The sequence below is a fragment of the Lacerta agilis genome, chromosome 2 (assembly GCF_009819535.1).
Source record: "Lacerta agilis isolate rLacAgi1 chromosome 2, rLacAgi1.pri, whole genome shotgun sequence".
Taxonomy (NCBI): domain Eukaryota; kingdom Metazoa; phylum Chordata; class Lepidosauria; order Squamata; family Lacertidae; genus Lacerta; species Lacerta agilis.
Genome location: NC_046313.1, coordinates 70,589,748 through 70,616,841, shown reverse-complemented (window position 1 = coordinate 70,616,841; position 27,094 = coordinate 70,589,748). Strand labels below are relative to the sequence as shown.

Sequence of the window (27,094 nt, the reverse complement as noted above, 5' to 3'; positions counted from 1 at the left end):
CCTTGAGCTCCCTGGAGAAAAAGGTAGGATATAAATACAAAATAAAAGAAATGAAATGAATAAGTATACCTCCTCCCAAAAAAATAGACTGTAATTCTGTGAGACTCTCGTGGCCCCTGATCTAATGAGCAATGCTGCGGCAAAAAAGAGAGCAACACAACAGCAAACACATTGCCACTGGGCTACCCTACTGAGCTTCCACTGGAACAGAGTGTATTGTGTATGCAGCTGCCCCGTTCTCTTCAAAGCCCACAGCTACTGGTCTGGGTATGTACCTCGCATGTTTCCTCACCTGTCAAGTTTTGATCCAGGCACTGGTGCATGGGGTTCCCATTTCGGATGTCCTGCCGGCGAAAACGACGCTTGCCTGATGCCTGGTACCTGGTGCAGGTGAGGCCATCCCAGGCACAGTAAGGGTCCCGTGCTAGGCAGCACTCCGCACAGGCTGTCCCGTACGTCTCACACTGATGCAGTTTCACTTGGGCAACTCCCACCCGGGAGCCTACATACAACATTTGCTGTCGAAACAAAGGAGGCTAGGTGAGTTGGAGTAGTAGTAAACTGCAGAATCCTTACTCTCCAACCAACATTTTCAACAGCATTCCTATGAGAGCTAAGGGAGCAAACCCTTGCAGTGTAGCATTGATGCACTCCTTTCTCTCCAGAAGAAGCTCATCTCCTGCACCCAGTAGAACAGCCTTTGCCAACCTGGCACCCTCCAGATATTTTGGACTGCAGGTTGGCAAACAGAAACTTGGGCTGCAATTGGAGCCAACTGTCTGAAGACAATGTTGCCTGAAGACAACTATCCATAAAAGCTACTCTTTTCAAATTCGCTACTGGGACACTAGAGAATAATTAGGTTAAGATTTGCCTGAACTAAATCTAAAGCAACCAGGGGATTGCAAAACAGGCTGACAGTTCTAGATACAATATCCAGGTGGGAGAGCAATACAAGGAATGTTGCAGGTCATGACAGAAGTACGCTGTCAGGTATACAGGGAGTGAAAGGCAGCCTTTCAGGTTACAAGGAGTAAAGAGGGATGTGTGTGCTGCATGCTTGGACTTTAATGCAGCATGATTTATGGGAAATGGTGAAGGGTAGGAAAGCTCTCACCAGTTCTGCTAGCTTTCCTGGGAACTAAATAATAGATGAAGATTAAAGTCCAGGGGGTGGGTCTAGTTACAGATCTAAACAAACATTACAGAAGTAGAGGAATTTTATCTGTTTGGACAAAAAAAAAGTTCAGGTGGTGAAGAAGGTCAAAGAGCAAGCAAAATGTACATGACTGAGGTTCTGCATGGCAGGATTGTACTAAAAAAAGGATCTTGCAGTTTATGAATGACTCAAGTGTTTCACAGAGCGGAATTATTGACCCTTGGGTTGCTGTCCTGGTATAGCAGAATCTAAAACTGAGGTCCATCTTTGTAGTGAAACATGCTTATTTCTGTTCAGCCTTGTTAATGAGAACCCTGCAAGCATCTCCAGAAGTGTCCCACCCACCTCACCTGCTAATACATGATGCCTCCTACACACATAACGTATGGATGTGAATGAACCTTGCACCTAGGTGTGAACTGAGGGTCAAAACAGACATCAGATGGGGAATCTGTGATTGGATCTCCTGGGATACAAACAAACAAACCTTTACTATAAAGCTGCTGCAGGGGTCTTTGGTCTTTAATAGATAGGGTTTTATTTTGATAACAGTGCTGTATTGCCACCACCAGAGCCTGCAGTAGCCAATGGCTTGGCCAGCATTTCTAAGGCATTCCTGCACAGTGGCTTCTCCACCACCACACCTGCACTTTAAAGAAGTAATTCATTACTCACTCGCTTTACAGATATTTCCATCTCAGTAATAGGGACTGGTGCCTGAAGGGAGAAAAAGAAATGGCCTCTCAGGTAAAACATGCCACAGAACTGATCCCTGCCCCAATCCCCCCACAACTGCACATTTCTGTCCTGCATTTCCTACAGAGATATAGGGTCATTCAGCTCCCACCTATTCTCACACAAAAACAAAGGCACAGGAACACACACACACACAGAGAGAGAGAGAGATACAGAAATTGTTCAGGATTATAGCTTTAGTAATGTTGAAATGCCATGTCCTATGACATATGGCATAAGATAAAAAGGACAGTCTGTGTGGAAACTGGGCAATAACAAATATACATCTTCTGTGACATGAGCACAAAATTAGACAGGTAATATCTGCTAGTACACAAATATGCATCCATGCTGCAAGAATGTGCAAGAGAGATATATCCAGTGCTATTTCTCTAGCAAAAGAGGTGCCAGAACTCACCATGAACATTCCTCCCTTGTTCTCTTAGAATGGCAATGGTGCTCACTTGAGAGATGCTGAAACTGAGTTTCTGTGAGTTCCCACTAAAAAAAAAGCCCTGGATACATCCAATCTACACGTGAGCAAAAAAAGAGTACTTAGCTAATTACATGTCTGTGTAATACAGTCATGATTGGCATATCTGTTCTGGGATCAGGTACTGTACACATGTTGCCTTAAAAAACAAACATAAAAACTTCACCTTAAATACTTGAAGCTCCTCCAAAATGACTTCTTCGGCTGCTGCAAAGTTCCCTCTCTGAAGTGCTATAACCTTCAGTACAGAACCAGCATCTAGGAAGCAGGAAAGGGAGAACCGTGAAACAAAGGCAACAACCTCTGTGGCCACCAGGCATTCTGTCAGAGGCAAAAGCCTGCTCCTCTTTGACCACTGATCTCTACCATGGACAGAAACTTGCAAAGAAAGACAGCTTGTCCTTGGGGACCATGTTATCCCCACAGATAAGCACTTATAAAAGACACAAAGAAAGCTGTTACTTCCAAAAGTCAAGAGAGAACTGGGATTTGACTCCAATTTACACCACTGACTGCACGTGTGATCATGGATGTCTTCTTCATTTCTCCTGTCCTTGAATCCTTTTTGTTTATGAGCTGTTTTGTGGGAAGCCTATGCTAGTTTTAATGAAATTGTTTCTCAGCTGATAAGAGGATTGCTGGTCCCACTTCTCAGTGTGGACAAACGTGGAGGGGTAGCTTCATTGGCTCACTGGGACAAGATGAAAGAGGAGAGCCCCTTCAAAAGTATCTTGCCCTCTTCTTCCCCAACCATGGTCTTTCAAGGAACTTTTCAACTTCTTGTATCTAGTCAATTAGGTACTTTCACTCACCTAAGAATGGAGTGTATCACAACATGGATACAGAAAGAATGCTTACAGTGGCCTAGGACAGAACAATAATGGATAAATGCTAAACCTAAGTTCCAAAACAGCAATCACCTACAAAGAGTAAGTGTGTGTGGAAACTGAGGAAAGAGAGAAGCAGGCAAGCTTCAAGGGTCATTCTGTTAGACAGCAGGAAACTTTGGGGTTTCAGTTCATATACAAAAAGGTTTAATTTGACCCAGGGATCACAAGTACTTAGTTGGCCCCAAACCTGGTTTTCCATACCCAAGCTGAGCCTCAGAGCATGCAAAATTACAAGGGATTGCCTCTGATATTCATTTCCACATTAACAGATGCCCACCCCAATATCACCAATCCCTAACACTCCACGCGATTGCACCTGTGCCAATGAACATGACGTCATACTGCCCATCCTCAGCTTCCACACGGTCCACCACTATCTGCCGCAGGCGGTGCTGCAGGTTGGTTTTCACCAGCACAGGCCGGCGATGCAGTGGGTACACGGATCTGCTCATCAGTGGGTGGGCACGGGCAAAGTGCAGGACCTCGTCAGGGTAGTCCTTGGTGGAGGAGTACTGCCGGCTTGGCTGATTGGTGGTTTTGCTGGGGCACTGGAACGGAGGGAAATGAACAGCGTTTCAGCCAAATGGGGCTCTGTTCCTGCTGCTTATCTGCCTCAGAGCAGGATCACAATGAAAAGCCCCCTATGATTCTTGACTTACAAGAATGATTCTGACTAGGGCAGGCGTGGGGAACCTCAGGACACACCTCTCTATTTGGTCCTTGGCCCAGGCCACACTTCCTCTCCAGCCACACCTTTCACTTGCCTCGAGTGTTTTTGCCTGGCTGGAATGTGTCTTTGAACTCTGAAAACGACTCTAGCTTGCCTGGATGGAAGTTGGGGTGGCGGGTTGTAGGAACTACCGGTAGCTTACTGAATAAAGGTCACTCACTGCTCTGTCCACGTTTGACTCTTGTCCCACTCACCACTGGCATGTGGCCCTCAGAAGGTTGCCAAGAAGGAAGCACGGCCCTCAGGCTGAGAAAGGTTCTCTACAGAGTTTTTGACTGCTTTAGTGAATACTATCCCTAAAAGTTCATTTAGTTCAGCTCTGCCTCCGCATCCAGTACCAGATAGAAGCCCCATGGAAATTCATTTATAAATCAGCACAGGTCTCAGTTGACCTCGTTAGGAAGAGTCCACTGTTTGCTTCTGTCTTAAGTACTAGAAATATATTTAACACATGACACAATGGTTCCGACTGGATAAAGCCGATGACATGCTACGCTGACTGGCAGAGGACCTCCAGGGTTTCAGAGAAGGGAATTTCCCAGCACTACTGGAGATGCCAGGGATTGAACCTGGGACATTCTGCACACAAAGCATTGTGCTCTAACCACTGGGCCACTGGCCCTTGGCTGCTCTCGGAACTTGCTCTACCTGGACTATGTGCTTATCTTCCGTGATGTCTCTCTGTTGCAGAGGACACTTTAGTCACTACCAACAAAGTATTTGTGCTACCCCTCAGAAATGTCTGCTTCCCAATCAGAACGTCACCCACTTGCAACTTTTCAACTTGGATTAATGCCTTTGCATGAGCCTTAACACTGTTCCACAAAAAGAAGTTGATAGTTTTTGTTGTTTTTTTAAAAAAAAAACCCATCCAAATGCCATATTCCACGCATGTCAACAGGAGACTTTTTATGAAAGGCCATTTGTTTGTTTTGCATGGAGTTGCCAGTTCACCCTAACATCTCCTGCCCCATAAAATACTGCTAGACACAAACTTCAGATATACAGCCAGGGTCTTAAAGGCACAGCCACATAATATCCGAAATCAGAATTAGTTATTAAGTAAAAAAACTATGATTAGGAAGATCTTTTTCTAAACAAGTTTTTAATATTGTTTTCATAGTTCAGGTATGAATTACTTACAACTCCTGGCCTCGGGTAAGGCACCTTGCCCTCGTAAGCTGCCCACTGATGGTCTGGGCCGTCTTTATGAGCAAATGGTCCATTAAAAACCTCCCAGATGTCTGCCATACGATATACGCAGATGGCAAAGCCTTGGAAGACATTGCTGCAATGAGAGAGGTTTAGCCACAGTAAGAACATATTTGGGGAAAGAACATTTTTTCCAAACACTGTCTTAATATTTAGTATTGTGTGTATTCAATGCTTAGGTATATTAGGAGTGACTGAGGTAAAATACAGCCTTGTAGGGACGCAGGTGGCGCTGTGGGTTAAACCACAGAGCCTAGGGGTTGCTGATCAGAAGGTCGGTGGCTCGAATCCCCAAGATGGGGTGAGCTCCCGTTGCACGGTCCCAGCTCCTGCCCACCTAGCAGTTCGAAAGCATGTCAAAAGTGCAAGTAGATAAATAGGTACCACTCTGGCAGGAAGGTAAACGCCGTTTCCGTGCGCTGCTCTGGTTCGCCAGAGGCGGCTTAATCATGCTGGCCACATGACCCGGAAGCTGTACGCCGGCTCCCTAAGCCAGTAATGTGAGATGAGCACCGCAACCCCAGAGTCGGACACGACTGGACCTAATAGTCAGGGGTCCCTTTACCTTTAAAATACAGTCTTACATTTCCAGTTGTAAATGCTTCAAAATCACCCAAGAGGATTGTATATCATCAGATATTAGGAATTCCATATCAGAGCGCATGGCCTCCATTCTTCAAATTAACAGCATAAGTACTGAAAAACTGGCAAGCTATAACTAGTCCTTCACTAGAGAAACACAAGACGATTTGTGCTGCTGATGATATAGGGGTCTATGGGGTCACGAAGAGTCGGACACGACTGAACGACTAAACAACAATACACGATCCAGGTTTCAACACTGTGTGCACCTGCTTCATTTCTGATCAGTGCGTGTCCCGTAACTTCCTGGTAAAATCCTGTAACTTTTCATACCACAAGAGATCTGGCATTTTTCTTTTTTGTCCCCCAATAGAGTGCCTCTCCAGATGGCAATAATGCAAAAAACAGTGGCAAAGCATCAGAGAACAACTAGCAAAGAGGAATGATATGTACACAGTCCATCATAAATCCACTACAAATGCACTATTATTGCATCAACAACATGTTGGAGAGGCCCTCAGAGAAGATTTGCATGGATGAGAGTTGTTCAGTCAAGGTTTATAGTGCTAGACATCTCAAGGTTCCCCTCAAAAGCAAAAAACGAACGAACAACAAAAGCAAAATAATCTCACCTGATAGTGCTAAAGAGTGCATAGATCTCAGGGCTCTTCCCATCTTTGGTCCTCAGGAGAAAGACATCCTCTGTTTAAGAGATGTTTGATTCACAGCATTTAAAGGGCTCTCCCATGCACCTAACTTTGATCACTGGCCTACCAACATACACATTCCAAGAAACTAAAATCCTGTTTTAATCAATTGGATTGCTTAGGGTCAGTGGCAGAGCTTTATGCCCCAGCACTGGGGGGCGGAGAGCAGGCGGAGGCGGGGCTGGCGTGTGTCCCAGGGGCGGGGAGCACCACCTGCAGGGGCGGGGCACCCAGCATGGGCGGGGGGGGGCAGCCACGATGGCACCCCAACTGGGATCGCACTGCCAGGGGCGGTGCGCTCCCCCCGCACTCCTCTTCCTCTACCAGTGCTTAAGGTATGCAAGTAGCTGGGGGCTGATGGATGCTGGTACCAAAGAGACAGCTGAAAAGATCAGTGTGTGTATGTGTGATTTGGCACTACCACTGTGATTTCCAAATATCTTACTCAGGTGAACTGTGTGACCTTGACATCCACTTCATCACACACTGCTCTCAACGCCCAACTCCTGAAACCTGGTGGCCCATCCAGAAGGCACTCACAGGCTGTAACACACTTGTAGTCCCCAACATACAACTGACAGGGCCGGCCCTACCACTAGGCTGAATGAGGCAGGCAGCTCAGGCAGCAGATTTGGGGCATTACGAAAAGGCAGCAAAGTGTTTACTGTTCATTTTGTTGTTATATTGTTAGTGCTGGGAAGAAGGAAAAGTGCTTGTGGCATATTCTGGAAAGCCTGGCAAGCTTTAGGTACTGTCCACCTTGACTAGGTTGGGGAGGGTGCCATTTGCTGCCCTGCCTCAGGCAACAAAACGTCTTGGGCCAGTCCTGATCTTAGTGATTTCCTAATGCAAATATAACCTTCATCATCTATTCATAGAGTGGGGAACCTGTGGCTCTCCAGACGTTGTTGGACTCCCAACTCTCATTAGCTCCAGACAACATGGCCTATGTCTTGTGAGATGTAGCTAGCTATTCTTACTTGGGGCTTCCAGTGGTCTCCCATCCAAAGCACTACTCACTTTCATATTTCTTTAGCTTGAGCACTGCTGTAGCCATGAGGTGCCCCCTGACTGTTCACTGAGATGGACCCCCCCCCCCATTCTCCTCATATTGCCAAATTAAACCCCACTTTTCAAGGCTTGGATTTCAGCTGACAAACTGAGGAGCTAATCCTATGAAAGGCAACCAATCCTGAGCTCATTTCTCTTACTTACCCAGTTCATCAAAGTATGTGTCAATGCCATCTGGTCCTGGGACAGAGCACACCAGCCGGGCCTTGTTGAAGGTGCTCCACTTATGGACTAGCACTCGCTGTCCTCCAGCATCATTCTGAAAGGAGAAGAGTAAACAAGGATCCTCTGAAGCAGAGGCAGCTGATGCTTCTGATATGAGGCCTCTTTACAAATAAACAAACAAGATGTTTAACATGCTTAAGCTGTGCTTTAGGAATCCTTCCAGAGGCATCAAAAGCAAAACTAAAAACTCAGAACCAAGAGAAGGACAGATATTGGCTTCTATTCAGATTGCTCTCGTTTCTGCTCCGTAGATCTGTCATTTTCAGGCATTCTAACACAAGGGAAACCCATTTTCCATACAGACCTGGCCTGGGCCCACACATACATTATTAGCTCAAAATACAGCTGGCCATTCTTTCTCTCAATTCAGATCAAAGGTGGTTTGGGCAAAAAACACATCAAAATATAGCATTCCATAAGAAATGGCAGGACAGATACAGAACGGATATGGATCATGACTAAGGTTGTGCGCACACCGCTTCCCAAACCAGCAGTGAGAGCACACTGAACACAGAGTAAACAGGTACACAGCCTTGGCTTCTGAGAGACAGGACTGGTCCAAGACATTTTGCTCCCTGAAGCAAAGAACCAGATTCTGCCCCTACTTTCCACAAACAGAAACAGATTTGACTTCAACATCAGTGTAGATGGGGCAGCAGGCAGGCTAGCTTAGAGGGCACAGATCAGACTACATGGGACACCCAGCTCTGTCCTACAGCACCTCATCACTCAGCATTGACTTCCCTCCAGCAGCTACTGCCTAAAAAGTCTGTGTTACTGCCTGCGGAGGCCATACAGACCATGAAATTCATGTGCACTGCGAGAATTCTGGGGCATATTTTAGGATGTGCTATGAAACCTCTCTCACATGGCTAAGTGGACTAGGACTAGCAAACAAAAATACTGCTTCTGGGCAAAGGAAAGTCAAACCTACGCTTCAGTTCCCTTATTGCAAAACATGCAGTGATCAGCAGGTTTTTTTAATTCAATATTGTAGCTTTTTGCTAAGTTTGGGAGAAGCCCTGTTTCATATAGCATGAGCCTGCTGAGATGGGCTGTGCAGGTACACAGCAGAAAGGAGGACTGTTTCAGTAGTAAATCCCCAGTTGTGAAATTCCATCTTCAAAGATACACAAGGCAGTCCCGTGTTATCAGCTTTTCCAATGAAATCTGAACTTTTATTCTAGCACACATTTCTATTATTAAATCACATGTTTCATCAACCATGTTTTCTTTTTTAAAGTGTGTGAGGCTTTTTTGCATTTTAATTTTCAGCTTTTGTTTCTGAAACATTAATGTCTGGAAGCTGAACAGTCTTTTGTTCATTATCCCAAGACATATGTTTTATATCTCTCCCTGCCCCCCAAGAATGTGGGTACCACACAAGCAGAGAATTGAATGGGAAATTCCCCTCTCTCTTTTCTTCCTGAAGGGGAGTGCTAGGATTTGCATATGCACTTGTTGATGAGGCTGATTTTAGGAACTGCACCTCAGGTTGCATTCTAGACGCCTGAAATAAATTCTGTGATTGCAGCCTCACATCATCAGCTTTTGGTACCAGCGCTTTAACCATGTTGCAGAAATGTCCAGTTCATTCCATGGAACCATCAATAAACATTTCTGTAGCCCTACTTCCCACAACTACAATTTCTGACACATACCAAAAGCAGCTCTTTTTGGGGGGCGCTTTTACACTCTTGACTCTCATGCTGAAGGAAACTGCGTTCCCATCTATTTTTGGTGCTCCTTTATTTCAGAGTTATCTGCTGCCATTCCAACTCCTATACTTTTCACACAGAATAACTATTTTAGTACGCAGTGTCTTATTGCATTCCTTTCAATATGCCCTGCTGCTTGAGCAATCTCCACTTGCAATCCTTTCTTTACAGTCTTGGAAAGAGCACTAAAATTGCAATTCAACTTCACCTCCCCCCCTCAGTTCTGGGGGTTCTCCCAAGCCAATTCTGGGGGTGCAAGGGGTACAGAAGGGGAGAAAGCCCAATTTCATGTAGAAAACCTTACACAGGGCTGCTGCTGGGAATCATTCAGGGAACCCCACCCAATGCAAACATATTAAAAACAATGCAAAATTATCAGTGCAACAATTGCAAAAATGCACACACTAAGGCCTTGATTGAATAACTAAGAATCATATTATTAAAGCTGCCCACATGCCCAAGAGAATGAAAACTTTTTAATCTGGTGCTAAAATGATAGTAAAGTCAGAGCCAGGTGTGCCTCCTGGGGGAGAGTGTTCCAAATGACAGGAAAGACCCATTCTTGGATCACTACCTACCCTCCCCACTGATTTTGGAATTATGGTCTCCAGGCAGGTGCATATGGGAAGAGGCAGTCCTTTGGGGACTGCGGTTCTGAGCCGTATTAAGCTTAAATGGTTGAGCCTGGAAACTAAGCAATGGTTAGTACAGTTGGGCCAGAACTCGCTAATCTTAGGATTATAAGAAAAAACTCTCAGAAAGACATTCATTTTCCTTACCCAAAGTCCCGCAAGTTAAACACAGCTGCTAATTGAGCCCTGAATCCCATGGGCGCAAAGTGTTAATGCTCTTGAGAGATCCAGCGGTGGTGCAGCTTAAGTAGTTTTCATTGTGTGTATTTTGTGACTTCAACAGACACCAAAGAAGATAAGACAACAAAGTAGTGCATCTCCTTTGACTCATATGGCAATCCGCCAGCTCTGGAAGTCAGACTATATCCACGTTTCTGCGTCTCAAACAAACAATCCCTCTCTGTGTAGGGATTGATTAATCCAATAAATAACTGCTTCATCGCTGTGTCTTAAATGTTTATTTCTAGGATTAGGAGGAGAGCAAGGAATTCACAGCCAACAGAACTTTTCTGTTTGCGTGGAAAGCTGCCAGCTCCCCTCTCTATCCTCAGCGTACTGTTTCGTACTTGTTCCAAAGAATTTGAGCTATTACAGGCTGGTGCCTCCACAATAATTTCCAGTTGATTTTTCCCCCTCCCCTATTTCTTTGCAACAGAGGAGAGTTTACTTTTCAGTGGCAGAAGCAGGAACTGAATCCAGCTCTTAGGCCCTTCATTCCATTAGGGTGTGTCAGGAGTGAGCCGGCAGTAAATCACACGTTCAAGTTGGAGTTAACTCTTTATTAGCAAAAACACAATCTGCACAGACTTGGCAGTGTCCAGACTAATGAGCACAGCAATTCATCCCTAGTAGATCTTCCTCATGGATCAGTTGCCAAGGCTGAAAGTCCCCAACTGGTCCCTCCCACCATTCCTCCGCATCCAACCGGTCCCTGACAGGGTGACTCTTAGGCTTCCCAGAAACCAAAGGCCCAAGGTTAAAATAACTGCAATTGAAATAATCGTAACCTTTTGGAATGTGACATCTGGCTAACATATCCATGCGGAGGTCAGGTCTAGGTGGCTTACAATAATGTTTTTACCCATCAGTACTGCAATGGAGAATCAATAGCCATGAGGTCTGATGATGTGGCACAGTGCAGTCGATTTATCTAGATGTTAATCTGGCAGTGTTCTCCCAACAGTGAATGCAGCAGCTGTGGAATCCCACGAGACAAAAGGAGGGGTAAGAGCAAATGAGCATATTGATGGAGTCCTAATCCAAAAGTACTGGAGCAATCCCAACCAAATGGCACTCTGAGAGAAGGCAAGCAAAGCAGGGGGTAGACCTTCTCTGTTCCATATGGTGTAGTTCTCATCAACATTCCTAGGGTATGATGCTGTTATGATGCATATCCAATGCACGATCAGGGACAGGGGGCCTCTCTCAACAAGCAAGATGCATCCATAACATCCCCACTTCCTATGTATTTTCTCCTCAGTGATTGTTGTTGTTGTTGTTCAGTCGTTCAGTCGTGTCCGACTCTTCGTGACCCCATGGACCAGAGTACGCCAGGCACGCCTATCCTTCACTGCCTCTCGCAGTTTGGCCAAACTCATGTTAGTAGCTTCGAGAACACTGTCCAACCATCTCATCCTCTGTCGTCCCCTTCTCCTTGTGCCCTCCATCTTTCCCAACATCAGGGTCTTTTCTAGGGATTCTTCTCTTCTCATGAGGTGGCCAAAGTACTGGAGCCTCAACTTCAGGATCTGTCCTTCTAGTGAGTACTCAGGGCTGATTTCTTTGAGAATGGATAGGTTTGATCTTCTTGCAGTCCACGGGACTCTCAAGAGTCTCCTCCAGCACCATAATTCAAAAGCATCAATTCTACGGCGATCAGCCTTCTTTATGGTCCAGCTCTCACTTCCGTACATTACTACTGGGAAAACCATAGCTTTAACTATACGGACCTTTGTCGGCAAGGTGATGTCTTTGCTTTTTAAGATGCTGTCTAGGTTTGTCATTGCTTTTCTCCCAAGAAGCAGGCGTCTTCTGATTTCGTGACTGCTGTCACCATCTGCAGTGATCATGGAACCCAAGAAAGTGAAATCTCTCACTGCCTCCATTTCTTCCCCTTCTATTTGCCAGGAGGTGATGGGACCAGTGGCCATGATCTTAGTTTTTTTGATGTTGAGCTTCAGACCATATTTTGCGCTCTCTTCTTTCACCCTCATTAAAAGGTTCTTCAATTCTTCCTCACTTTCTGCCATCAAGGTAGTATCATCAGCATATCTGAGGTTGTTGATATTTTTTCCGGCAATCTTAATTCCGGTTGGGGATTCATCCAGTCCAGCCTTTCGCATGATGTACTCTGCATATAAGTTAAATAAGCAGGGAGACAATATACAGCCTTGTCGTACTCCTTTCCCAATTTTGAACCAATCAGTTGTTCCATATCCAGTTCTAACTGTAGCTTCTTGTCCCACATAGAGATTTCTCAGGAGGCAAATGAGGTGATCCGGCACTCCCATTTCTTTAAGAACTTGCCATAGTTTGCTGTGGTCAACACAGTCAAATGCTTTTGCATAATCAATGAAGCAGAAGTAGATGTTTTTCTGGAACTCTCTGGCTTTCTCCATAATCCAGCGCATGTTTGCAATTTGGTCTCTGGTTCCTCTGCCCCTTCGAAATCCAGCTTGCACTTCTGGGAGTTCTCGGTCCACATACTGCTTAAGCCTGCCTTGTAGAATTTTAAGCATAACCTTGCTAGCGTGTGAAATGAGTGCAATTGTGCGGTAGTTGGAGCATTCTTTGGCACTGCCCTTCTTTGGGATTGGGATGTAGACTGATCTTCTCCAATCCTCTGGCCACTGCTGAGTTTTCCAAACTTGCTGGCATATTGAGTGGAGCACCTTAACAGCATCCTCTTTTAAAATTTTAAATAGTTCAGCTGGAATATCATCACTTCCACTGGCCTTGTTGTTAGCAAGGCTTTCTAAGGTCCATTTGACTTCACTCTCCAGGATGTCTGGCTCAAGGTCAGCAACCACATTTCCTGGGGTGTATGAGACCTCCATATCTTTCTGGTATAATTCCTCTGTGTATTCTTGCCACCTCTTCTTGATGTCTTCTGCTTCTGTTAGGTCCTTTCCACTTTTGTCCTTAATTGTGGTAATCTTTGTACGAAATGTTCCTTTCATATCTCCAATTTTCTTGAATAAATCTCTGGTTTTTCCCATTCTGTTATTTTCCTCTATTTCTTTGCATTGCTCGTTTAGAAAGGCCCTCTTGTCTCTCCTTGCTATTCTTTGGAAATCTGCATTCAATTTCCTGTATCTTTCACGATCTCCTTCGCATTTTGCTTGTCTTCTCTCCCCCGCTATTTGTAAGGCCTCATTGGTCAGCCACTTTGCTTTCTTGCATTTCTTTTTCATTGGGATGGTTTTCGTTGCTGTCTCCTGTATAATGTTACGAGCCTCCATCCACAGTTCTTCAGGTACTCTATCCACCAAATCTAAATCCTTGAACCTGTTCTTCACTTCAACTGTGTATTCATAAGGAATTTGATTTAGATTGAATCTTACTGGCCCAGTGGTTTTTCCTACTTTCTTCAGTTTAAGCTGGAATTTTGCTATAAGAAGCTGATGATCTGAGCCACAGTCAGCTCCAGGTCTTGTTTTTGCTGAGTGTATAGAGCTTCTCCATCTTTGGCTGCAGAGAATATAATCAATCTGATTTCGATGTTGCCCATCTGGTGATGTCCATGTGTAGAGTCGTCTCTTGTGTTGTTGGAAAAGAGTGTTTGTGATGACCAGCTTGTTCTCTTGACAGAACTCTATAAGCCTTTGCCCTGCTTCATTTTGATCTCCAAGGCCAAACTTGCCAGTTGTTCCTTTTATCTCTTGACTTCCTACTTTAGCATTCCAATCCCCTATAATGAGAAGAACATCCTTCTTTGGTGTCATTTCTATAAGGTGTTGTAAGTCTTCATAGAATTGATCAATTTCGGTTTCTTCAGCACTGGTAGTTGGTGCATAAACTTGGATTACTGTGATGTTAAAAGGACTGCCTTGGATTCGTATCGAGATCATTCTATCATTTTTGAAGTTGCATCCCAGTACAGCTTTCGCCACTCTTTTGTTGACTATGAGGGCCACTCCATTTCTTTTACGGGATTCCTGCCCACAGTAGTAGATATGATAGTCATCCGAACTGAATTCGCCCATTCCTGTCCATTTTAGTTCACTGATGCCTAGGATGTCAATGTTTATTCTTGCCATCTCATTTTTTACCACATCCAGCTTACCAAGGTTCATGGTTCTTACATTCCAGGTTCCTATGCAATACTTTTCTTTACAGCATTGGACTTTCCTTTCGCTTCCAGGCATATCCGCAACTGAGCGTCCTTTCGGCTTTGGCCCAGCTGCTTCATCAGCTCTGGATCTACTTGTACTTGTCCTCCGCTCTTCCCCAGTAGCAAGTTGGACGCCTTCCGACCTGAGGGGCTCATCTTCCAGCGTCATATCTTTTATATGCCTGTTGTCTTTGTCCATGGAGTTTTCTTGGCAGGGATACTGGAGCGGCTTGCCAGTTCCTTCTCCAGGTGGATCACGTTTGGTCCAAACTCTCCGCTATGACCTGTCCATCTTGACCTGTCCATAGCTTGCCTGAGTAATTCAAGCCCCTTCGCCACGACAAGGCAGTGATCCATGAAGGGGCCTCAGTGATTACCTGTTGTTTATTCCCCAGTTCTTTCCTGCAAACCAGCTTTTCCCTCTTTTATCTCCACCCCCACTGCCAAAATAGATCCAATTAAGAACAGTTCTCCGTAACACAAATGAAATCACTTTATATTTTCCCTCAGATTTAAAAAAGAAAAAGTTTTCAAGCTGTTCACATTCAGAATAGCAGAATGTGAAACAGCCTTGAGTAAACAGCTGGGTCAGTGGTCAATTACCAACTATCTGGGTCGTGGAGGATAAGGTTAAAATAGGCTACTTGTCATGTTGGCTATTCTGCCGCTAAATAGGAGTTGCTGGGGATCACAAGTGGGAAAAGGCTACTGTGCTCATCTCCTGCCTGTGGCTTCCCATAACTCTTTGGTCTGGTGCAACAGGGTTCTTTTTCTCTTCTTATCTCATAAAACAACATTCCCCTTTTCTGCCACGACTCATAGAGATGCATTCTGCTCCTAATTCTACTGTCATGGGAGGTTCACTCTGTTTTTTGCACCTGCTAAAAACATTCTTGCTTAGACAATCCTACCCGGAATGACACGGGTGGTGTTGTGGTCTAAACCACTGAGCCTAGGGCTTGCCAATCAGAAGGTCAGCAGTTCGAATCCTCGTGATGGGGTGAGCTCCCGTTGTTCGGTCCCAGCTTCTGCCCAGATAGCAGTTCGAAAGCACGTCAATTGCAAGTAGATAAATAGCTCCGTGGGGAAGGTAAATGGCATTTCTGTGTGCTGCTCTGGTTCGCCAGTAGCGACTTAGTCATGCTGGCCACATGACCCGGAAGCTGTCTGCGGACAAACGCTGGCTCCCTCAGCCTATAGAGCGAGATGAGCGCCGTAACCCCAGAGTTGTCCACAACTGGACCTAATGGTCAGGGGTACCTTTACCTTTACCCAGAATGAAGCAGGGCCTTCTTGGTTGCAGCATCATGCCTCTGGAGCTAGCTCCTCTAGCGATATCTGACAAATGTGCATTTCACTATTTCATCAGGGGTTTGGGGAGTGATGCCAGGCATCAGAATTCTTTAATTTCCCCCTGCCTCTATCTGGTGGATCTCAGGGTTCTAGTAAAAGACAAAGAAGAGGCATGGAGGCAGTAGTGCTCCTGAATACCATTTGATGGAAACCATAGGAAGATAGAGTGGTTTTCCCACAGGCATCTGGTTGGCCACTGGATGCTGGACTAATGGGCTATTGGCCTGACCCAGCAGGGCTCTTCTTATGTTTCCACCCTGCAAGCCTAAAGTCTTCCCATCTCTGCTGTGAACTTGGAAGTCCACACAATAATAAGGCCAAAAACAACCTCAGGAGGCCCAAAACAAACAAACAAACAAACAAACAAACAACAGCAGCTCCTTAAGTGAGCTGCAAGAGAAAGAGTCCAAAGCAGGATTTTTTTCAAGAAAGGATTGTGTGCCTGTGTGTGTACATCCCTTTGCAAATAGATTATCTCCAAACACACTGGGAACCAGTTCACCTCTACATGTGTTCTGCTTATTTTTTGAATTGGGAAATTCCCAGTACAACTCTCCCTCCAGGCATGATCTCAATAGGTGGCCTTGAGTCTCCCCCCCCCAGTCTTTCTGTTTCCTCTGCCCCACCCTCAATTTTCAATACTGGGATAACAACGCTGGCCTTAAAATGTGGTACATAATAAAGACCTCATGAAAAGCCCTAAGCAATACTAACGGGAGCCTAATGTTATTTGCAGGGTTGTTGCTTGACAACAAAATGAAACAAAACATGCTATTAAACCACATCTTTAACATCTTGTGTAGTTCAGTCCTGCATGGAAATCTGCTGCTGATTCTAGTTTAGCACCTTAAAAACCAAGGCTGCTTTAGCAAGGAGCTGCTACGGAACATAAGTCAATTTTACAGGTTAAAATGTTAAGACAAAAGGAAATGAAATGAAGAGCTCCTTCAAGTCTCTGTCCTTTCTGAAAACATTAAGTTAAATAAAGTTAGCATAATTCAAAAGGATACTTAGTGTTAAGTACTCCAGTTTCAGCCCAACCAACAAAAATGTCTCTATACCCATTTGGGCAAGATATGACAATTAAAAGTTTCAAAGCAATTATTTCTTTCTTATTACAGTAATGACATTTATACGCCACTCCATAGCCAGAGTTCTCTGGGCAGCTTTACAATAAAAGAACTAAAATACAATCCCTCCAAACCATAATAATAAACACAGCACAAAATTAAGCAGCAGGGATAAATCAATAAAATCAGCTGAAGATTTTCAAAGCAGTATAAGTCAGTCTTTAAAACCTCAGAGTTCCAGCTCCATAATGGCTCTCAAGTATAAATTATTTAACTTCAAGCCTTTAAAAATGAGGACAGAGAGAGAAAGATACCTTCAGGAAAGGGCACAGGCTCTCTGTTCTGACACGTGCTCAGCAGAAGTCTCTGCTTCACCCTACGAGAAAGTGCCTTTATGGAGATCTCTAAGAAATGAATGCAACAACTGTTCTATAAAACAGATGGCAATGGGCACAGAGAAATTATTTGTGCTGTTAGTCCATTTCCTTGCAATGCAAGTCTTCAGCTAAATTAAGATACACGCAGGATGGTCCATCAGACCCTTTGATGGAATCCTTTGGAGGAAAAGCAAGTGAGCACAAAGCAGCTGTGGTGCAAAAGATCTAGGAAAAAAGGAAGGTTGGAATTGGAAGTGACATGTACGGAAAATGGGGGAGTTTCCATTTGGATGAAAGGCTGAAGAATTCAAAGACTTTGAAGGAATCCCCCCACCATGCTTTTTCCTCCCCCCCCCCCACATCACATTATACGGAATTACCAAAAAGAAAAAATTCCATGTTCCTAAGCTTGGCTTGAAAAGAAACATTTGCAGTCACAAGAGATTTATGCAGCCCTCTCAAGCCAGGCACTGTCTTGACTGAAGTGCTTAAAAATGCTGTGCGTGCCAAACAGACTTCCTATACCGTAGCTGTTGATCAGGAGCCAAAGGCAATACGGAAGCAGATCTGATTCCAGGGCTCAGCCCAAACGGGCTCAGCCCTGGTTAATATATTTGCAAACTTGTAATATTTGGGCGCAGAGCTTTGCAGACAGGGGGCTATTATTGTTGTTGTTGCTGCAGGGAGGTTCTGCACATAGAAGGCAGTGGGCTCCAATCCATTATGGCTGCACTTCAGTGTCCTTCTTAGTTCAGAGTGGCCCTTCTAGTACTAGGGACATTGTAATGTCACCAAATCTGACTAGTTGATCTGACATCATGATTATCATACAAAAAATGGTGATGAACCTACAGTCAGCTGAAGCTGAAAGCATAAATGAATCTGTGTGGGAAATGTTGCCGAGGTGTGCGTGAATCGGGAAAGGTGTTGGGTCCCCTGAAAATCCCCATTTTAAGTACCAAAATTTGTCCAAGAAGATCTGTCTCTCTCTGTGTGTGTATTTAAGCCCATCCAAGGCTTATGCAACCCCTTCCACTGGCTTTGCATTAGCAGCCTATGGCTAGTGCAGTCATAGGCTGTGATTTCCAGAGAATGTGCTGGTTCTGAAACTGAAGAGCCACAAGGGATGGGTAATGGGATTTAGCCACAATCAAGCCACTGGGACATATAAAACCTGAGATTCTGAACAGGAGAGTCAAAGTCAAATGGGGCCTTATGTTGTGGCAAAAGAATCAGGGAGCTTATCTGGTGCTAACAGTGTATGGTCACCCTTTCTTTTGATTGTAAAATATGGGGGCTGCTCCAGGCTAGTCCACCTAGGATGAACAGTAGACTAGCCTTGTCCTCTGACATGCAGTACATTTCAAGTGACAATGGTGGGAGGAATTCACATTCAGGCAACACACGCACACAAACATGTAAGCACATACCTGTATGTCCAACAGAGGAGAGAGGCATATACAATGAAAACAGAGGAGAGAAGCATATACGATGAAAACAGACTTCCGTTTCAGCGTATCTGAAGAAGTGTGCATGCACACGAAAGCTCATACCAAGAACAAACTTAGTTGGTCTCTAAGGTGCTACTGGAAGGAATTTTTTATTTTATTTTGTTTTGACTATGGCAGACCAACACGGCTACCTACCTGTAGATGAAAACAGTGGTTTGGAGTCAGTAATGCACCAAGCTGTTGGTCTCCATACATTCAGTTCCTAGTATGATGCTCATCACACTCCACAGATAAAATAGACCCCATGAACTCACCACACACACCCTCCCCACACGACTAAAGATGGCCCGGCCTTTGCTGTCCGACTCTGCTGCTTTCTCAGTGAAGAAAAAGTAGACTTTGTCATTTTCCCGGTCATCATTGTCTGGGATCAGATAAGCAGCAACAAACTTGGGGGCTGTAAGAAAAATATTGTACGGGCACGTTAGAAAGAAATCACCAGAAATAGCTTGAAGCATGGCACAGACCTTTATTTTATTTTATTTTAAAACCTTTCCAGGCTTCCTCTTGGCATGGTTTGTTTATTTGTATTTAACAAGATTTATACTGTATACCACTCAATTGGAAAAACCTGCGAGCAGTTTACATAAAACAATATAAAATATTCCTAATTAAATACTAATAAGCTCACTTTAATAACAAGTAGTTACCAAAAGAAGCAGCACACAAGGTGTCCTCTTATTAATGGGCATATATTCCAAAGAGGCTTAGTTGTACAGAAAACTCCCCGTCCTTATTTTCTAAGTATACAAATATATTGTAGCCTTTGGCCTCCACTCCACCTCTCATCCTGTTCTCCTACCATTAAGCAGCCGCTGGTCCATCTCAGTGCGCAGAGGAGAGCGGTGTCCCATAGTTCGGAAGATCACAGAGTCCCTGCCCAAGAAATCTGCTGTTAGTCCTGTATACAAGTCTCCACCTGTGAAAGAAGCCCCACAGAAACAATCAACCCTTGCATAACAGTCATGCACTAACAAGAAAAACAATACGTAGCATTATAAAGCACACTAGAATATTCAAAAAGCTTCCCATACATGATGGTTATTACCACCCTATATTATAACCATCATATAAAGTACATCAGTATTTGTAGATGGGAGGCAGAGAGAGGCTAGCCTTGCCTAAAGTCTCCCAATGAATTAATGGTGAGCGTTGATTTGGGCACTGGTTCTTTCAAAGGTCATAATCTTGGCAAGTCCCTTATACCAATCTTCACAGCACAGGAATTGCTTGGCTGAAAAGTCACATAAACCTGTTTTATACAACTACACCAAAAAGAGAAGATTTGGGTCTGATTCACACAGTATAACACTAAGCCATGGTTGAAAAAGTCATGAGTTAACCACGACTTGTTCCCCAGACAGACAAAAGAACCATGGCTTGTTTCTTCAAAATTTGGTCAGTCTTCCAGCTACTTGTGCCTTGTGTACTTTTTCGTGGTGAATGTCTGAGGTGTCCAAACAAACTATGGTATGGTATGGAAGGATGCTAAGTTCACACATAATGCCAAGGCATAGTTAAACAACAGGCTTCAGATCATTGTTTGCTGGCAGTAACCAAACATTAGTGAAGCCATTAGTGAAAGTACAAACATAACACCAAACTATGGTTTAATAAACCATAGTTTAATAGACCATAGCTTTGAGTTATATACAAATCCTAAGGAGGACACATCAGCACAGAGATCTTGAAAGAGTTCAGAAAATGCCTTACACAAGCATGCAAGTGCGGTAAATGACAGATTACCCTCCTTTCACATGCCAAGTTTCCTAGTTGAAATGTTGGTACGTAACACACATGATTGGGGTATACTGCAAGTTCATTGGATGAAATATAGTTCAGAAGCAGGCACACTTTTTATGGGGCTGGGGGGGGCATAGTCTCACCTATGAAAGGGACCACATCTCAGCTGCTGTAACCCACCCTGGCACTTTATGGTGAAGGCAGGTAAGAAACTGAAATAATAATAATTTACAAACCATACACAACTGAGGAGAAGTATGGATGCCTCCAATGAACATTCAACTCCCCAAACCTAACTTTTTTGGGGGAGGGGTCCTATAAAGGCTTTCCTATAAAGAATTCACTACTGAATTTCGTATTAACTTTAGGTTGTAGGTGAAATTTATTGGCCACTTTTAAAACTGGTTTGTACAACCTGAGCTACCTCCACTTTTCACTTCAGAGAGCAGCTGGCTGCAGGGTGGGTTTATGAAAGTAGCTTGCTTGTAGCCTTTTTTCTGCCAGAAGCTGACAAGCAGTAAACTCACATGATCACAGAGGCTTCCCCATCCCAAAATAGTGGTTAAAGACCATGTCCTCAGCTCTTGAGGTGGCCATGAAAGAGCCTGAGAGAATTTAGACCCATGTTCTCTGAGGGAAAGAACAGAAGAGGCAAAGGCCAGGCAAGGAGCTCGCACTACTAGCTTCTGGGGAAACCACCAAACGCTGAAGGCAAATCTGCTTTTTAATATTTTGTAACCTTGTTTAGTGTTTTAAACTGTAAACTGCCTTGAATGCCTTGGGAGAAAGGCAATATATAAAGATAAAAATAAGGACATTAAACCCTGCTGCTAGGGTACAAAACTCACACTGATCTAGTTTGGCACCTACCAATGAAAGCACTTGCAAATGCCCTGTTGGGCTCATGAGGACATCTGCCCCGGCCACTTTCTACACTGGAAGGATCCAAGCTGAACACATGCTGGGGAGAGAAGAGCACAAATGACAAATAAGGCATCAAGACAGCTTAATAGAACCACAGCTCTCTGAGTGGGTAGTCTGAAATTCAGAGGTGATGTGGGAGTGCTCATGTGGAAGGAATGAAGAGAGCCTGGATAGATGCATCAGAAAACATCTTAGGAAGAGCATGGGATGCTAGCATCGAGTGACCAGGATGAAGTTTTCTTTCCAACCATAAGAAAAATGGATGCTGACATTATTCAGTGAAAATTAGGGCCTTAACTACACATGGCTCCAGCTGGTCACTTGCAATTACATTGACCTTGTTTTTGTTTTTTTAATTAGAGCCCCCATGTGCAAAAAGGAGAAGTTTAATTCTTCCCTCCCCACTGCAATCTCAACAGCAGCAGCAGCAGCAGCAGCAACACCACCACCACCACCACACTGGTCAAAAGCCCCCATTGGGCCATTTTCTTTGACACCGGAGGGCGAAGTGATTATTTTTTCCTTTCCCATACACCCACGTTTCAATTAAAAAACCAGGGGTGCACCTCTAATTAAATAATTAGATCATGGCAGCATGATTGTAAGCAATACAATCAGCACCACGTGTAGTTATGATCTCAGTGTGAACATGTTAAATCTGTATATTTCTCAACACTGATAGCCCTTTAATCTGTTTATTATTGAAATCATTTTGGCTCTGGTGTGTTTTTTCAATAAGGAATTGTACTTATTTCAGATTTGGTTACTCAGAAAATTATTAACAGAGGCTTGAGCACTATTCATCTTTCCTGTCTTCTGATAAGTTTAATCAGACATGGTTTCAGGAAACTGAGAAGCAAGCCCATGATGTTAACAGCTGGGACTTGGGAGAGACAGCAACAGAGAAAACTGCCAGAACAAGAGGAACCTTTCGATTCAGTAAGGCTTTCAGAAGAGCTCAGAAAACCATCTCCTCATTTCTCCAGTATGCCAGGAAATGATTTTACAATCTAGACTACAGTTATGTAACCCCTGATGGCAGCAGAGGGGCAGGGAGAGAGTGAAGACTCTAGAACATTCTTACCCTGGATCCCAGATGAACAAAGAGTTCCTTCTCAAACCAACCTGCTGGGTTGTCAAAAAGTTTTTGGTGAAAAGCTTTTGCTGTGTGTTGACGTTCAGATGGCAAGCAGTTATGACACTTTTGATCCAGCACCACAGGCCATCATAAGAATAAAAAATTTAAAAAGTGGCATATATGAGACAGTAGGCCTTAGGATGCTGGGAATTTGTATTATTTTCCCTCCTGCTTTGCAATGCCTGGAACAGCTTGTGCTTTCCTGCCTTCCTGCCAGTTATCCACTTGGCCAAACAAAGCAGCCTCTTCAAGCTGCCTAATTAAATGTCTTCATCATACAACTGTCCACCCACACCCAAGAATAGGTTTGTTCCCCAGTACAGTTTGCAGGCCAATATAAGGCCAAGGCTAGGCCTTGTTGAATTTCTGACATGCAGCAGCAGCAGCAGCAGCAGCACAGGGCCCCGATTGTATTTTGGTACGCCTCTCGATACCGTCATAGCTGTCAACTTTCCCCTTTTTTAAAGGGAAATTCCCTTATTCCAAATAGGATTCCTCACAAGAAAAGGGGAAAGTTGACAGCTATGAATACTGTGGCTAAATCAGTATGAGTGTTTAGCAAGGGGGGAGGCACTGCCGGATATGGTTATGGGGTGAGATGTCAGAGGGACAGTCCGATCATCCCTTTTGTTCACGATGAACAGCTGTGCTGAAAGGGTCCTTTCTCTCATGCACTCAATAAAAGCTTCTGCGAGTCAAATCCTCCCAAGTGAGAGAGGTTACAGGGTGAAGCTGAATGACCTTCCTGCTAAGGCCAGCTTGATTTATGAGCAACGGCTCTGAGGGAAATCAAAAGCTTGGGGGGGGGGGAATGCCACCCACATATTTTATATAATGTGTGTGTGTGTGTGTGTGTGTGTGTGTGTGTGTAATCCCAGCAGGAAGCAAGCACTGTCCACATCCATAAAGACTGTACAACTTCAGGAATCAGTCCAGAAAAGAACCACAGGGATTGAGCTAGTAAATGAGATCCATGTCTCATGCACAATGGCCTTCCTTGCTTAGAGTAGGAAGTTTAGCAATATGGTTAGTAGCTTCCAACACCAGACAAATAAAGCCACAGTCCAAAATTGGTGTTCTGGACTCTCCCAGTTGTGACACCAGCCAGCCATACTTGTAGTTCTCACATGAGGCAGCCAAGCATTGTTGCACAGGGAGAGAAATAGATGGTGTTCATGTCTGTTTGCCACACCACCCCCCCCAAGAGACAGGTGGTTTAATACAAATTAATAAGAACATGCTGCTTCTCTTCTGAGCACAGTCGTTGATATCTCAATTTCACCTGCCTCTTCCCTGGTTCTTGGCTCTGTTCCCCGTTTTAAGCTCTCTCTCGCTCTTTTTACACAGCCATCTTTCTTGTTCCTTCTTCCCTTCAAATAGCTAACAGAATGTGCTTGGAGTGAGTGTCCAAAAAATAAAGGGGGCGTGGATTTCTCTTTAAAAAACAACAACCAGAAAGGAGAGGTCGTATGAGCTGGGGTCGGATACACAGTAGAGCATCAATCAGCCTGACAGATTAATAGACCCAAAATCCATTTCTTTCCTGGATGCTTACAAGGTTGGTCAAATTCCACAAGTCCAGCCACATTAACACATAACAGCAAGAAGACTTAAGTGCATCTGATACTAAGAGTCCAGTTTATTGGGCAACAAGGGTGTTGTTTTTCCCCCTTTTTAAAGAAATACAAGCACTTAAATCAGCCTCTCTATTTAATAGGCCAATATAAATGTATGGTTGGGAAAGCTTGTTGAGGAAATGCAAATCTCGAAAGTTCCTGAGCCTAGAATACACACCAGTCATTCAAACCTCATGCATTGAGGGAGAAAGAGAGGATGATCCCATGTCCCTGTCCTCATCCCCCCTCCCAGCAAATTCATTGCTCTCTATGTTATGGGTAGGATTGCACTAAGCAGTTTCCATTGGGGAACTCCCTAGTGCATTTGGGGCAGGTTGTGTGTGGGTTCCTGTGGTCAAAGGGCTGTCAGAAAACCCGTTTGAAGGTATGCTTTCATTGACAGTGCATCTTCAAAGGAGCTCACTGCAAACTGCTCTGAAGTCCATTTCTAGGCACAGTTTGGATTTTTTCCTCTGCAAAGAAAATAATGGTCATTTTCAGGCATGGTTTGAATCCAAATTGAAAGCAATGCACATAAACTGGGGCTTGTAGTGAGCCCTTTGAAGTTGTCCTGCCAGAGGCAATCAGCTGATCATAGGGGGTCACTTTCAGCGCTAATCAGCGGGTCCCTCTGAAGGTGTCACCTGATGTCATAATGACATTAGGTGACTGTCAAAAGTGTCCCGCGGGGTGGATGGCCAAGTAAAGATCTTGGCTGTAAAAACTCCCCCCATCCCCCAACTCCTGATCTACCTAGTCCAGCATCTGTTTCCCCATAAGCACCTAGTTTGACACTGGGGGAACCAAATGCTGAGCTAGATCCTGATTCCACAGAGCTCTTCTTATATTCTTCTGCAGCAGCCTGCCTATGGAACAGTCAAGACATCCCACAAGATATGGGCTCAGTGATGGAGTCAATGACCTATAGCACCTCATAAAACGTGCGCTGTATTACAGACACAAATCTACGCCTGAGTTACAGTAGACCAGGGGTTCTAACACAGAACTCCTAGTGGCCAGCACACTGGAATGAAGATATACCGGTAGACAAAGGCTAAGAGATAAGCAAATAGCTCAAGGCCAGCTATGGCAGATATTGCATTAAAAACTTTTACTTACTATTGTTAAACTATTGAGAGTTGCTTTTGCCCATCTACCAGCAGATCCTGATCTACCTGCCACCTGCCCTGCTCTAAGTCTTCAGTGATGGGAACCACATGCCTTTGCATTCCTCTACATGCCAGATCTTCCCACATCATACATTTATAGTGTCGCAGGGCTAACATTATCACAGAGGGGGGAAAGGGCATCCTTCCTTACCTCTCCTCGGTGTCCCACGTAGATAAGAGCACAGATTGGGTGGAAAGCCCCCGTTCCACAGGCCAATAAGTGTGTCCGGTTTAAAGGGTAAAGCACTCTGATGTAGTTGGCACATTCTGTCTGGAAAAGAAACGACGATTGGGATTCATGATGCTTCACGTGCATCACAGAAATTGACATTTAGCAATTATCAAAGCTGGTTAAAGGTAGGTGGGTGTGATGACAGGATGGACATTGAGATCAGAGCTTAATCAGCAGGAGAGGGAAGAGAAGGGATACAAGGTCTCTCCATCAACGCAGTTGAGAGACCAGTTGGTTCTTAGCGCAACCTGTATCTAACAACTTTAACTTGAGCTTGTTTATTGCTTTCTCCCTCATAATCCACTCCCCCTTTTTCTCATGTCTTTTTTAGATGGTAAGCCTGAGAGCAGGACTCTCTTCCTGCTTGCTGGTTTCACACAAGCATCTAGTCGGACGCTGTGAAAACTGGACTGGATGGGCTATTGGCCTGATCCAGCAGGCTTCTCTTCTGTGTGGTGTGTGTGTGTGTGTGTGTGTGTGTTATTTGTAAGCTATTCTGGTAGCCTTTTTTGGCTGGAGTGGAATTTTAAAAAATGTTTAATTAATTAACTAATTAAATAATAATGACTATGGGAGAAAAGGAGGCAGTATAACCAAAACAATTCAGAATGAAAGCAGGTGTCATATTGGACTTGCCAGCATTGTCCTCTGGGTCAAAGTCAGTAACAATGCTGAGCTCTGGGATACGCCCGCTCTTACCCCACCCAACGCCTAGGATCCAAATAGCAGGAAGGGACACATGCAGATGTAAACCCTATAGGGTTTTCCAATCCTCTAAGGACCACAGTGATGCAAAAAATCTGGTTCCACACACCACAAGTACACAGAACAATGCCAAATACCTTTACAGTCACACGGTCCATTCCTCTCTCCAAGCTCACATGACCAATCCCCATTGTATTATGTCCAGCTAGGCATCAGGCCTTCCTTGTTATTGTGGAAGTGGGCAGTAAATTCCTGCTTTTTTAAATTTAAAAATACGTTTGGCACGTATCCCACACTCCCTGCCACTCTCCTCTAGCCAATGCAAGCCCTTTCCCCCATCAGACTGCACGTGTGACCCCTCTGCCTCCATCCCATTGTATGGTCAACTCAGGCCAGGAAGTGAGGTCTTCATATTGCCTTGTGCCCTGATTTCCTGTATGAGCCAAGATATATGCTACGTAACGGTGTTGTTAGGTTAGCAGAAAACAGGAAGAAACTGTCACAATAGGGCTAGAAACAGCATCTTTATTTAGAAATTCCAAGAAGTAGTCTTGACAATACTTCAACTTTTAAAAACAACAACAACACAGAACCTCTTTACCCCTACTTCAAACCATGAAATGGTCAAATAATTGATCTTTAAAAGAAATCCACGAGGCTTCTCCCCCAGTTTGATTCTTAACTCCTTTGCTGTTGATCTGTACCAAAGTCACTTTAATAGCTATTTACGTTTAAGAACGCTATATACGTGATTTATGGATTAAATCAT

The 27,094-nt window shown here is 44.3% G+C and overlaps 1 protein-coding gene across 1 annotated transcript in view; it reads right to left on the bottom strand.

The window, feature by feature from the left end:
- SEMA3G (semaphorin 3G) overlaps window positions 1-27,094 on the bottom strand; it is a 78,874-nt gene that overhangs the window by 6,213 nt on the left and 45,567 nt on the right. The window contains exons 4-14 of the mRNA XM_033140661.1: window positions 25,540-25,659; window positions 21,412-21,502; window positions 19,601-19,717; window positions 19,053-19,195; window positions 7,724-7,838; window positions 6,434-6,503; window positions 5,151-5,295; window positions 3,594-3,825; window positions 2,554-2,645; window positions 1,835-1,876; window positions 293-518 (exon numbers count right to left, since the gene is read on the bottom strand). Coding sequence (XP_032996552.1) covers window positions 293-518; window positions 1,835-1,876; window positions 2,554-2,645; window positions 3,594-3,825; window positions 5,151-5,295; window positions 6,434-6,503; window positions 7,724-7,838; window positions 19,053-19,195; window positions 19,601-19,717; window positions 21,412-21,502; window positions 25,540-25,659 — 1,393 coding nt within the window. The remainder of the gene's footprint in view (window positions 1-292; window positions 519-1,834; window positions 1,877-2,553; window positions 2,646-3,593; window positions 3,826-5,150; window positions 5,296-6,433; window positions 6,504-7,723; window positions 7,839-19,052; window positions 19,196-19,600; window positions 19,718-21,411; window positions 21,503-25,539; window positions 25,660-27,094) is intronic.